The 11,554-nt window shown below is 46.3% G+C and overlaps 2 protein-coding genes across 2 annotated transcripts; both read left to right on the forward strand.

Moving 5' to 3' along the window:
• Window positions 1-1,036: 1,036 nt before the first annotated feature.
• Window positions 1,037-1,842, forward strand: LOC122443767 (keratin-associated protein 17-1). The gene has a single exon (XM_043472361.1). The coding sequence runs from the start codon at window positions 1,103-1,105 to the stop codon at window positions 1,427-1,429; it is 327 nt and encodes a 108-aa protein (XP_043328296.1). The 5' UTR covers window positions 1,037-1,102; the 3' UTR covers window positions 1,430-1,842.
• A 6,980-nt stretch (window positions 1,843-8,822) lies between these two features.
• On the forward strand, window positions 8,823-11,153 carry LOC122443821 (keratin-associated protein 16-1). Its single transcript, XM_043472495.1, has one exon. It carries the CDS (start codon window positions 8,861-8,863, stop codon window positions 10,754-10,756), a length of 1,896 nt encoding a protein of 631 aa, XP_043328430.1. The 5' UTR covers window positions 8,823-8,860; the 3' UTR covers window positions 10,757-11,153.
• The last annotated feature ends 401 nt before the right edge of the window (window positions 11,154-11,554 follow it).

Below are 11,554 nucleotides of genomic sequence, written 5' to 3' on the forward strand. Positions count from 1 at the left end.
TCTGTGGATTCTAGTCACTTTCTAAAGGAATTGTATTGCTTGAGATGATACTCTTGATGTTTTGTGTGCTAATCCCTCATTCTGCTAGATAGTCGATAAAGTTGGAGCTCTTAAGTGTGCAACACTTGCATTTTAATGGAATGTTTTGGATATTCAATGATCTGCTTCCTTTTTCCCTCCTTCCTCTTTCCCTGCCTCCCTCCCTGCTTCTTTTCCTTCCTTCCTCCCTTCCTCTTTCTCCCCACCTCTTCCTCCTCCTCCATCTTCACCACCATCACCATCACCACCACCACCACCTGCTTCTATCAAGGAAAGGGCTGGGGCAAGAGGGTTGCAGGCTCTGACCACTGCTCTTCTAGCCCATTTAGAAAGAAGAAGTGTGAATGTTCAGTTCAGCGAGAATGTGGCTCCCAACCTCTTACAGTTCTATGATGAGTGTCTCTCCATTTCATAGGGAAGTCATGACTGGTGATTGATGCTCACTCACCAAGCCCAAACAAACCTGTGGCACACGCCACATACCACACACAGACACAAATATTTGCCTTGGTCACATGGACCAGGATGAGGGTGCCCTTTGTACCTGGGAGGAGCCACATGACAGACCACCCTACCAGCCTCTGCCTAGGGCAGAAAAGCAGAGGACATCCAACTTTCAGTTCTGGTTTTCCAGGACCAGCACCCATGACAAGAAGGTTCATTGCCAACTTGCGTCTAGAGCCGATGCGGAAGGGTAGCACCCGTTCCAGAACCAGAGTCTGGAGCCGGCTTCCCCTCCTCTCTCCAACCTGGGCTAATGACAGTTGGCCCCTGCTTGGCATGATCACAGGTCTTTTCCAAGATGTATTTTTACCCTTTGGACAAACAGCAGTTGGGACGAGTGGGGCTATTTTATGAGTTGAGGCACTCGGGGCTGGAAAATAAACAGGCAGCTAATGAGACGTTCTTATGAGAACTGGCATAAATAATAACAAAGACAACATCCTGTCCCTCATGCCAACACCCTCCAGGAGGGGATATAAAAGCTGCTGTCGGGTTGGCGACCATCAGACTTGGGGAGCTCTGGTCGCGGTCCTGACCTGCGACCTGACCGGCGGGGACCATGGGGTGCTGCCCAGGGGACTGCTTCGCCTGCTGTGCTGAAGAGCAAGACTGCTGTGAAGTGTGCTGCTGCCAGCCGTCCTGCTGCGGCTGCTGCGGTTCCTGCTGCGGTTCCTGCTGTGGCTGTGGCTCGGGTTGCGGAGGCTGCGGGGGCAGCTGCTGCGGGTCCTCCTGCTGCGGATCTGGCTGCGGGGGCGGCGGGGGCTGCGGAGGCTGCGGAGGTTGCGGGAGCTGCTGCGGGAGCTGCTGTGGATCCAGTTGCTGCGGCCCCTCTGGCTGCTGCGGCCCCGTGTGCTGCCAGCCCACGCCTGTCTGCGAGACCAAATGAAGACCTTTCCTCCCGCCACTGAGGCAGCCCAATGGAGAACCTCCACCTGCTCCAGGTGGAGACCCCCTTGTGTCCAGGACCTTCCCTGCACCCCCCGAGACGGTGTCCTGCCTCTCGTGTTAACCTGTAGCTGAAGGCTTGTTCTCCAAAGCCTGCCCTGGCTTTTCAAGGCACTGAGAACATGAGCCACATGCTGATGAGAAGTGAAACCTGGGTCCCACCCACAGTGGTACCCGAAGCTCAAAGGGTGAACCCCTGTGACTTTTATTGTTTTTCATGAAGTTGAAAGAGCATCTTATTCAAGGTGGCTTTGGGACTGACCCCTCCTCCTCGGCTGGCTTTTCTGCTGCTTTGAGATGCGAAAATTTCTCTTCAGTTAACTTAATAAATTCAAGAGTGCTGGCATAACCAAAGCAGTTCTCCCGCCTCTTCCTTGGCTCCCTCTTGGGCACTGGGCCAGGAAAATTTACTCTGGCATTCACAATCAGGGTTTTGAAATGTGGCTTCTAGACCACCTGCATCAGAATCACCTGGGGGCTAGTTAAACACGGAGATTCTGGAGCTCTTTGAGACAAGCAGGATCAGAATCCACAGGGGTGTGGTCTGGCAATCTATTTTTAACAAAACCCCAGATATATATTAAAGCTTCTAGGTACTGCGTGAGATTCACCTGGGAAGGATTTAAAAATTTGGGCCAGACGTTTGATCCTTTAGCTCTAGAGTGGGGGCCCTGGGACCTGCATTTTAAAAGCTTGCAGGTAACTGCTGATACTGGTCAAGGTTAACCTTGAGGAAGGGCACGTCTGCCTTCTGCAATATAGTTCTGCATGTAGGCTTCTGGATTGGTTAGAACTTTCTCGCAAAGTCGGGAGAGGAGGCTTTGGTAAAACAAGCTTGGTTCTGAGTGGAAGGGATTCCTGTGGCAAAACCTTATGAGCACAGTTTCTAAAGATGTTCTGGGAAGTCCAGTTTCTTCCTCCAGCCTCATGATTTGGCAAAGTCTCCCTTTTCTGGGTTAGTTTTTCACGCCCGGGATAGTGCTGTAATTCTTCTGCTCCAGCCCCAGGGATGAGAAGGGTGAGCGTACATCTGCTAGGTAGAACCAGGCTCAGGTGTGTGAGAGTCCAGTTGGAATATTAAAATTCAGAGGATAGTTAATTCAACTCTTTTTTGCTGAACAAGATTTTAAACTACACGTGGAATAAAAAAAAATTCAGCTCTTTCCCTGGGAGAACATTTATTTTCATTACCACAAAGCAGTTTCATTCAACAAACAAGTTTTCTGAATATAAGCAAAGTGATGATCCCTAAAAATATGAAAACATGCAGAAAAATATAAAGAAAAGATAATAGCTACCTGAATTATCACCATTTAGAGTTTATTACTGATATGTATCTTTCCAGACTCCTTCTAAACATGTTTAAAAATGAAGCTGGGATTATGCTGTTTTTATTTAAATTTTTTTCTTTCATATTTATAAGCCAAATTTATTAAGATATAATATAATAAAGGACTCCCTTTTTTGAATGTACTGTTCAGTGAGATTTGGCAATTATATATACTTAAACAACCACCATAGGATTCAAGATACAGAACTTTCCATCAACCCTCAAATTTCATAGTGTGCCTTTGCAGGGAATACTCCTCACTACCCACCCCAGCCTTAGGCAACCATCAGTCTGCTTTATAACACTATAAACTTCGTATTTCTATGTGTGTCTGCTTGTTGCTCAGTTATCCAAATCTTTGTGACCTAATGGACTGTAGCCCACCAGGCTCCTCTGTCCATTGGATTTCCCAGGAAAGAATATTGGAGTTGGTTGCCATTTCCTTTTCCAGGAGATCTTCCTGACCCAGGGATTGAACCCATGGCTCCTGCATTGCAGGCGGATTTTTAATTTTTTTTAAACCACTGAGCCACCAGGGAAGCCCAGACTAAATTAAAAATATTCATCTACTGATGGGCATTTGAGTTGCTACCTGTTTTTTTTTTTTTTTTGGCTACTATGAATAAAACTGCAGGGAACATTCATACACATTTTGATGTGAACATTCATTTTCATTTATTTTGCATAAATACCAAGGAGTTGGACTGCTGAATAAATACTAAGTGAATGTTTAACTATAAGAAACTACCAAACTGTTTTTGCAAAGTGGCTATACCATTTTGTATTCCCACCAACAATGTCTAGAAGATCCGGTTGCTTCATGTCTTTGCTAAAATTTGATATTGTTGTTAAAAAAAATTTCTTTTAGCCATTCTAGCAAGTGTATAGTGGAAGCTCATTGTGTTTCTTTCCTTTAAAGTTTCATTCAAAAACCCAGCTGGATTGGTGGCATCTTGCATTTGGAGAGAATTCAAGATTTGGCTCTTCTCTAGTTGAGTTTCAGACTTTATTATTTAGGTCATTTTGGATCTGGCTGGAATCAGCATCCTAAAAACTGGCTCTTTAACCTCCAAGACACAGTCACAGCCAGAGCAGCAGTGTGTCAATGGGACCAAGTTGCCAAGAGTTCATTGAGTGTTGAGTGGCTGATTGTTCCCTTGTTCGTGGCCATGGTCTCCCAGATGGGTGAGTAGAGGGTAGTAATTTCTTTGAGTTACTGATAATTGCCCTTTATAGTTGTTCACAGAGGTCTTCATTCATTCATTCAATAAATATTCATTGTGACCCGCCTATGTATCAAACACGGCTCTGGGTGGATGTGTGCATGCGTGCGTGCTCAGTTGCTTCAGTTGTGTCCGACTCTTTGCAACACTATGACTGTAGCTCACCAGCCTCCTCTGTCTATGGGATTATCCAGGCAAGAATACTGGAGTGGGTTTCCATGCCCTCCTTCAGGGTATCTTCCCGACCCAGGGATTGAACCTGTGTCTGCCTGCATCTCTTTCGTTGCAAGTGAATTCTTTACCCACTGAGCCACCTGGGAAGCCCAGGTGCTGGATATACATTAGCAAATAAACAAAATCCTTGACATTCTCGTGCTTGGATAACATCAAAGAGGAAAAGAGCTATTAAAAAGGACAAGGTAGAAATGTACTAGATAGTTAAAAGAGTGGTTTAAATCAGTTAGCAGGGAAGAATTCCTTAGAGAGATGATATTCCAGCCAAACAGATGATGCTATATGTTTCTCTGCTAAGAGAGTCTATAAAGGATTTGTTGGGAGCAGGGCCATCTCCATCTGGAATTTCATTGCTGACTTAGCTGAGGAGAAGGTGAATGGAGAGAATTGGAAAGGTGGGGACCAGGATCTTGGGAATGCCTCTTCTGCCTTACCTTCTGCAAAGCTGTCCAAACGTTTTCTTTCCTTACTGCCTGAGAGCCACATCTCAAACAATGGCACTTCCTATTTCTAATCTTCCATTTTCAACCACTAAGTTCTGTAGATTCTTCCTCTTATTGCTGTAGTCCCAAGGTACTGCTAAGTTCAGGTTGATAACATGAAACTTTTGGGTAATTGCCCCAGATCCATGGAATTCCCTAGTAGCTCAGTTGGTAAAGAATCTGCCTGCAGTGCAGGAGACCTGGGTTCAATCCCTGTGTTGGAAAGATCCCCTGGAGAAGGAAATGGAAACCCACATCAGTATTCTTGCCTGGAAAATCCCATGGACAGAGGAGCCTGGTGGGCTACAGTCCATGGGGTCACAAGAGTTGGACACGACTTAGCGACTAAAACACTCCGGATCCATCCATAATGATCTCCTTACCTTCAGGCTAGCCTTCCTTCACCAATCCCTTCTCCAAGGACAGAGACCTTCTGAAGGTCAAACCTGGTCAAGTTACTCCATTGCTTAAAATTCCCAGGTGTCAGTATAAAACCCAAGTTCTGATTATGGTTCACAAGGTCTTTCATGAGTGCTCAGTAACCACTCTAGTCTGGTCACTGTCCTAGTCTGTCCACTTGTACTTTTCATCCTGGCTATTGAACCATTTGTTGCTCACCAAGTGTATCATGCTCTTGCCTTTGTTTTCCATAGCAGATTCTTTCCCTACCGTTACCACCCCATTTTCAGCCTTATTCCTTGAGGATTCAATTTGGTCATCCTATTACTTGAGAAATCTTCCCTAACTTCTCCCAAAAGCATATTTGTATTTCTCCTGGGTGTCCTCTGTAACTCTTTGTGTATCCATGTACTATTGCACTTACACATATATTTTCCCATAATTACTTATGTATATATCTGTCTTTCTTCTAAACTTGGACTCCTTGTGGAGGAATTGAAACTCATTTTTTTTTTTTTTTGTATCCCTCATACAGAACCCAATGATGACTGAGTTGAATGGATGAGTAAAAGAGAAATTTGTAGTCTGAATGGCTACATTAATTAATGAATGAAGGAAGGGATGATGAATGGTAGCCATAATAGTCCAACTTTTCCAAAGGAGAGCCTGACTTATGCATTGATATTAAAAGAATGTGGTGGAAACAATGCAGGTCCTTTATTCAGCAAGGGTGTCAGGCCTTGGTGTTTAGAAGCCTAGGCTTCATTTTTCACCTTGTGTCTGTCTCAAGTGGTAGCACTGACAAAATGTTTTGAGAAAGCATTTGTGCTCTTTGTTTTTGTTCACTATGTCTTCTCAAAAGACCTCTTGTCTTTCCTCTTTACATCTCAGAGGAGTTGTTTTAGTAGTTGCTAAGATCACCAAAGGCAAGAAGGATTCTGGAGGGCTAATGAATGCTTGAGGTGGGGACGGGTGGAAGGAAAGGAGGGAGGAGAAGCAGGGAGGCTCGGTCAAGTGCTTTCCAGGGATAGGGAGAGCCACTGTTCTAGAGGAGAGCTGCTCACAAAACAGGATGGAGGACAGCATTGTGGGCTGAGCCTGTGACATGTGGCTCCTGAGAAAGGTCTGTCCGACAGGATGGTGAAGAGGAAGAGAGTGGCCCTAGATTAGTGGACAAGCTGAGTGTGATCTTTAGCAAGTGAGAAACCTTCTAACTCCCTTTCTTTTCCTTCAGCTATAATCGGGGGGATGGGGATGGAGATGAATCCTTGCCTCATGGGATTTCTGATGGTTTTAAATGAGATCTTCATTGTGAAGTGCAGCATTTGTTTTATTTTTTATAAATTTATTCATTTTAATTGGAGGCTAATTACTTTACAATATTGTAGTGGTTTTGCCATACACTGACATGAATCAGCCATGGGTGTACATGTGTTCCCCATCCCCAACCCCGCCTCCCACTTCCCTCCCCATCCCATCCCTCTGGGTCATCCCAGTGCACCAGCCCCAAGCACCCTGTCCCATGCATCGAACCTGGACTGGTGATTAATTTCACATATGATAATATACATATTTCAATGCCATTTCCCCAAATCTTCCCACCCTCACCTTCTCCCACAGAGTCCAAAAGACTGTTCTATACATCTGTGTCTCTTTTACTGTCTTGCATATAGGGTTATCGTTACCATCATTCTAAATTCCATATATATGTATTAGTATACTGGATTGATGTTTTTCTTTCTGGCTTACTTCACTCTGTATAATAGGCTCCAGTTTCATCCATCTCATTAAAACTGATTCCAATATATTCTTTTTAATGGCTGAGTAATATTCCATAGTGTATATGTACCACAACTCCCTTATCCACTTGACTGCTGATGGACATCTAAGTTGCTTCCATGTCCTGGCTATTGTAAACAGTGCTGCAATGAACATTGGGGTACACATGTCTCTTTCAGTTCTGGTTTCCTTGGTGTATATGCCCAGCAGTGGTATTGCTAGGTTGTATGGCAGTTCTATTTCTAGTTTTTTAAGGAATCTCCACACTGTTCTCCATAGTGGCTGTATTAGCTTACATTCCTACCAACAGTGTAAGAGGGTTCCCTTTTCTCCACACCCTCTCCAGCATTTATTGCTTGTAGACTTTTGGATAGCAGCCATTCTGACTGGTGTGAAATGGTACCTCATTGTGGTTTTGATTTGCATTTCTCTGATAATGAGTGATGTTGAGCATCTTTTCATGTGTTTGTTAGCCATCTGTATGTCTTCTTTGGAGAAATGTCTGTTTAGTTCTTTGGCCCATTTTTTGATTGGGTCATTTATTTTTCTGGAATTGAGCTGCAGGAGTTGCTTGTATGTTTTTGAGATTAATCCTTTGTCAGTTGCTTCATCTGCTATTATTTTCTCCCATTCTGAAGGTTGTCTTTTCACCTTGCTTAAAGTTTCCTTTGTTGTGCAAAAGCTTTTAAGTTTCATTAGGTCCCATTTGTTTATTTTTGCTTTTATTTCCATTACTCTGGGAAGTGGGTCATAGAGGATCCTGCTGTGACTTATGTCGGAGAGTGTTTTGCCTATGTTCTCCTCTAGGAGTTTTATAGTTTCTGGTCTTACATTTAGATCTTTAATCCATTTTGAATTTATTTTTGTCTATGGTGTTAGAAAGTGTTCTAGTTTCATTCTTTTACAAGTGGTTGACCAGTTTTCCCAGCACCACTTGTTAAAGAGGTTGTCTTTTCTCCATTGTATATTCTTGCCTCCTTTGTCAAAGATAAGGTGTCCATAGATGTGTGGATTTATCTCTGGGCTTTCTATTTTGTTCCATTGATTTATATTTCTGTCTTTGTGCCAGTACCATACTGTCTTGATGACTGTAGCTTTGTAGTATAGCCTGAAGTCAGGCAGGTTGATTCCTCCAGTTCCATTCTTCTTTCTCAAGATTGCTTTGGCTATTCGAGGTTTTTTGTATTTCCATACAAATTGTGAAATTATTTGTTCTAGTTCAGGGGAAAATACCATTGGTAGCTTGATAGGGATTGCACTGAATCTATAGATTGCTTTGGGTCGTATACTCATTTTCACTATATTGATTCTTCCAATCCATGAAGATGGTATGTTTGAAGTGCAGCCTTTAAAATGCAGCTCAGATATTCCCTCTCTCACAGAGCTCACCGCTGCTCCTCTCTGCTAATCCCTTTATGTCTATTGTTGAGTTTATTGTCGCATTGTAGTGAGTTTACTTGCATGCTTGCCCATCAGACATTGAGATCCATGAGAGTGGGTGAGTAGGTCTTATTCATGTGGATATCCCTTGTGTTCTACCCAGGGCCTGGTGCAAAGGACTAGAAGATGGTTAAATTATAAGTTCCTTTCTTCTTCCTCTGTTCATCATGCTCAGAAATACAGATCATTCAGCTTGGAGGCAATGATGCTTATTCCAAGATGACCTGTAGCTCCAAGGATTCCAAAGTTAGCAAGTCAATAAACAAACAGCTTCTTTATGGGTAAGTAAACAGCTTCCAGATCAACAAACCTTGGCATAATAAGATGTTTCTCTGAAAACTGGCCCAAACACCAATAAGGAAAAGATGCAGGGGCTCAAAACAGCACGTGCCAGGGCTGGGGGTATAAAAGTGAGGGCTCTGGAGAGCTGACCCAGTCAGGCAGCAACCTCTCAGCACTGGCAAGGGAGCAGAGGCACCTCCACCATGTCTGGAAACTGCTGTTCTAGGAAATGCCCCTCGGTGCCAGCCATCTCCCTTTGCTCCACTGAGGTGAGCTGCAGAGGGCCTGTTTGCTTGCCCAGTTCCTGCCGGAGCCAGACATGGCAACTGGTGACTTGTCAAGATAGCTGCAGATCATCCAGCTGTGACCCACAATGCTGTCAGCCCTCCTGTTCTGTGAGCAGCTGTGCCCAGCCTGTGTGCTGTGAGACCACCATCTGTGAGCCTGCCTGTCCTGTAAGCAGCTGTGCCCAGCCTGTGAGCTATGAAACCACCATCTGTGAGCCTGCCTGTTCCGTAAGCAGCTGTGCCCAGCCTGTGTGCTATGAGACCACCATCTGTGAGCCTGCCTGTCCTGTAAGCAGCTGTGCCCAGCCTGTGTACTGTGAGGCCACCATCTGTGAGCCTGCCTGTCCCGTAAGCAGCTGTGCCCAGCCTGTGTGCTGTGAGGCCACCATCTGTGAGCCCTCTTGCTCCTTGAGCAGCTGTGCCCAGCCTGTGAGCTACAAGGCCACCATCTGTGAGTCTGCCTATCCTGTGAGCAGCTGTGCCCAACCTGTGTACTTCAAGGCCACCATCTGTGAGCCCTCTTGCTCTGTGAGCAGCTGTGCCCAGCCTGTGAGCTACAAGGCCACCATCTGTGAGCCTGCCTGTCCTGTGAGCAGCTGTGCCCAGCCTGTGAGCTGTGAGGCCACCATCTGTGAACCCTCTTGCTCCGTGAGCAGCTGTGCCCAGCCCGTGAGCTACAAGGCCACCGTCTGTGAGCCTGCCTGTCCTGTGAGCAGCTGTGCCCAGCCTGTGAGCTGTGAGGCCACTATCTGTGAACCCTCTTGCTCCGTGAGCAGCTGTGCCCAGCCTGTGAGCTGTGAGGCCACCATCTGTGAGCCCTCTTGCTCCGTGAGCAGCTGTGCCCAGCCTGTGTGCTGTGAGGTCCCTCCCTGCCAACGAGTCCTCTGCATACCCACTTCCTGCCAGCCCATCCTCTGCCAGCCAGTGATCTGTGAGCCCAGTTGCTATCAGCCTGTGTCCTCTGGTGTCAGATGCTGTCCATCTATCTGCTCTGTGGCCAATAGCTGCCAGTCTGCCTGCTGTGACTCCAGTCCTTGTGAGCCATCCTGCTCAGAGTCCAGCATCTGCCAGCCAGCCACACGTGTTTCTCTGGTCTGTGAGCCCATCTGCATCCGTCCAGTTTGCTGTGTTTCAAGCCCTTGTGAGCCACCTTGTGTCTCCAGCACTTGCCAAGAGCCCTCTTGCTGTGTCTCCAGCATCTGCCAACCCACCTGCTCTGAGCCCAGCCCCTGCTTACCAAGTGTCTGTGTGTCCAGGCCATGTCAACCTACCTGCTATGTAGTCAAGCGCAGTCGGTCCATCTCCTGTGAACCTGTTTCCTGCCCACCTCCATCCTGCCGACCTCTCTCCTGCCGCCCAGGGTCTTCTGCATCTGCCGTCTGCCAGCCAACTTGCTCGCGAACTTTCTACATACCCAGCTCTTGCAAACAACCTTGTACTACTTCAATCTCCTACCGCCCGATTTGCCGCCCAATCTGCTCTGGCCCCATCACCTATAGGCAGCCATATTTGACATCCCTCTCCTACCGCCCGGCCTGCTACCGCCCATATTACTCCATCCTGCGCCGTCCAGCCTGCGTCACTTCTGTCCCTTACCGCCCGGTCTGCTCCCGCTTGCCTTGTGCTGACTCCTGCAAACGGGATTGCAAAAAGTCCACTTCCAGCCAACCGGATTGTGCTGACTCAACTCCCTGCAAGACGGAGGTCTCAGAGGCCAGTCCCTGCCAGCCCACTGATGCCAAGCCCACCAGTCCCACCACCCACGAGGCTGCAGTCAGCCAGCCTGCTGCCACCAAGCCTACCAACTACTGAACCGGCCCTGGCCAACCAATTCCTGCAAAGCATGCCTCTGGCTAGATAAAAAAATTTTTTCTTTCCCCAAAGCTCATTCTCACTTAAAATCTTTTTCTTTCTGTACCATCACTTGCCATCTGCTTATGCTTCAAAGAACTCATCAGAAATGTCAGTCTTCTAATGGCCCAAATGACGATCTCCTGCGCACGAGATGGGGCCATTCTGGGTTCTTTTCTGCTACTGCCATTGAGCTGAGAAAATCTGTTTTGCTGTATCATCTCAAGTCTCTTTCCTGGAATAAATATTTTTCTGTCCTCATGCATGTGCTCCCTTGCTGTGTGGGCTCCTCTTCCTTGGAGACCTCTTCCATGACATAAAGATATTTAACTGTCCAATAAACATGGTTAAAGTTGAAGTAATAGACTCTTCTCATTTATGTCTTGTTCATGTCATATTCTCGTCAGCTGACTTGCTTAATCTTTGAGATCAGCTTTATGCATCTATTCATCCATCTGTCCATCCATCCATCCATCCTCCCTCCATCCAAGAAGCTTTGCTAGATAGCTGTTAGGTGCCAGGGACTAAGATGAGTTCTGGAAATGAAAAGATAGAAGCTTCAGTCCACTCTCAGGAAGCTTATTCTCTGATGGGGAGATAAGCAGAGAGGCAATCACTTCATTCCACTGTGCTAAGTCCTGGGGTAGAGGCAAGCATTCAGTACTGTGAACCCAGCAGGGCATGGGGAGAAACAGGGAATTACTCTTGGGACAGACAATACTGAAGCTGAATCTTTTAGCACAAGGAGGAATTAACCAG

The sequence above is a fragment of the Cervus canadensis genome, chromosome 1 (genome assembly GCF_019320065.1).
Source record: "Cervus canadensis isolate Bull #8, Minnesota chromosome 1, ASM1932006v1, whole genome shotgun sequence".
NCBI classification, from domain to species: Eukaryota; Metazoa; Chordata; class Mammalia; order Artiodactyla; family Cervidae; genus Cervus; species Cervus canadensis.

Bases quoted from the DNA above. Each gene is read 5' to 3' on its own strand.
- LOC122443767 (XM_043472361.1), top strand. From the start codon at position 1,103: ATGGGGTGCTGCCCAGGGGACTGCTTCGCCTGCTGTGCTGAAGAGCAA.
- LOC122443821 (XM_043472495.1), top strand. From the start codon at position 8,861: ATGTCTGGAAACTGCTGTTCTAGGAAATGCCCCTCGGTGCCAGCCATC.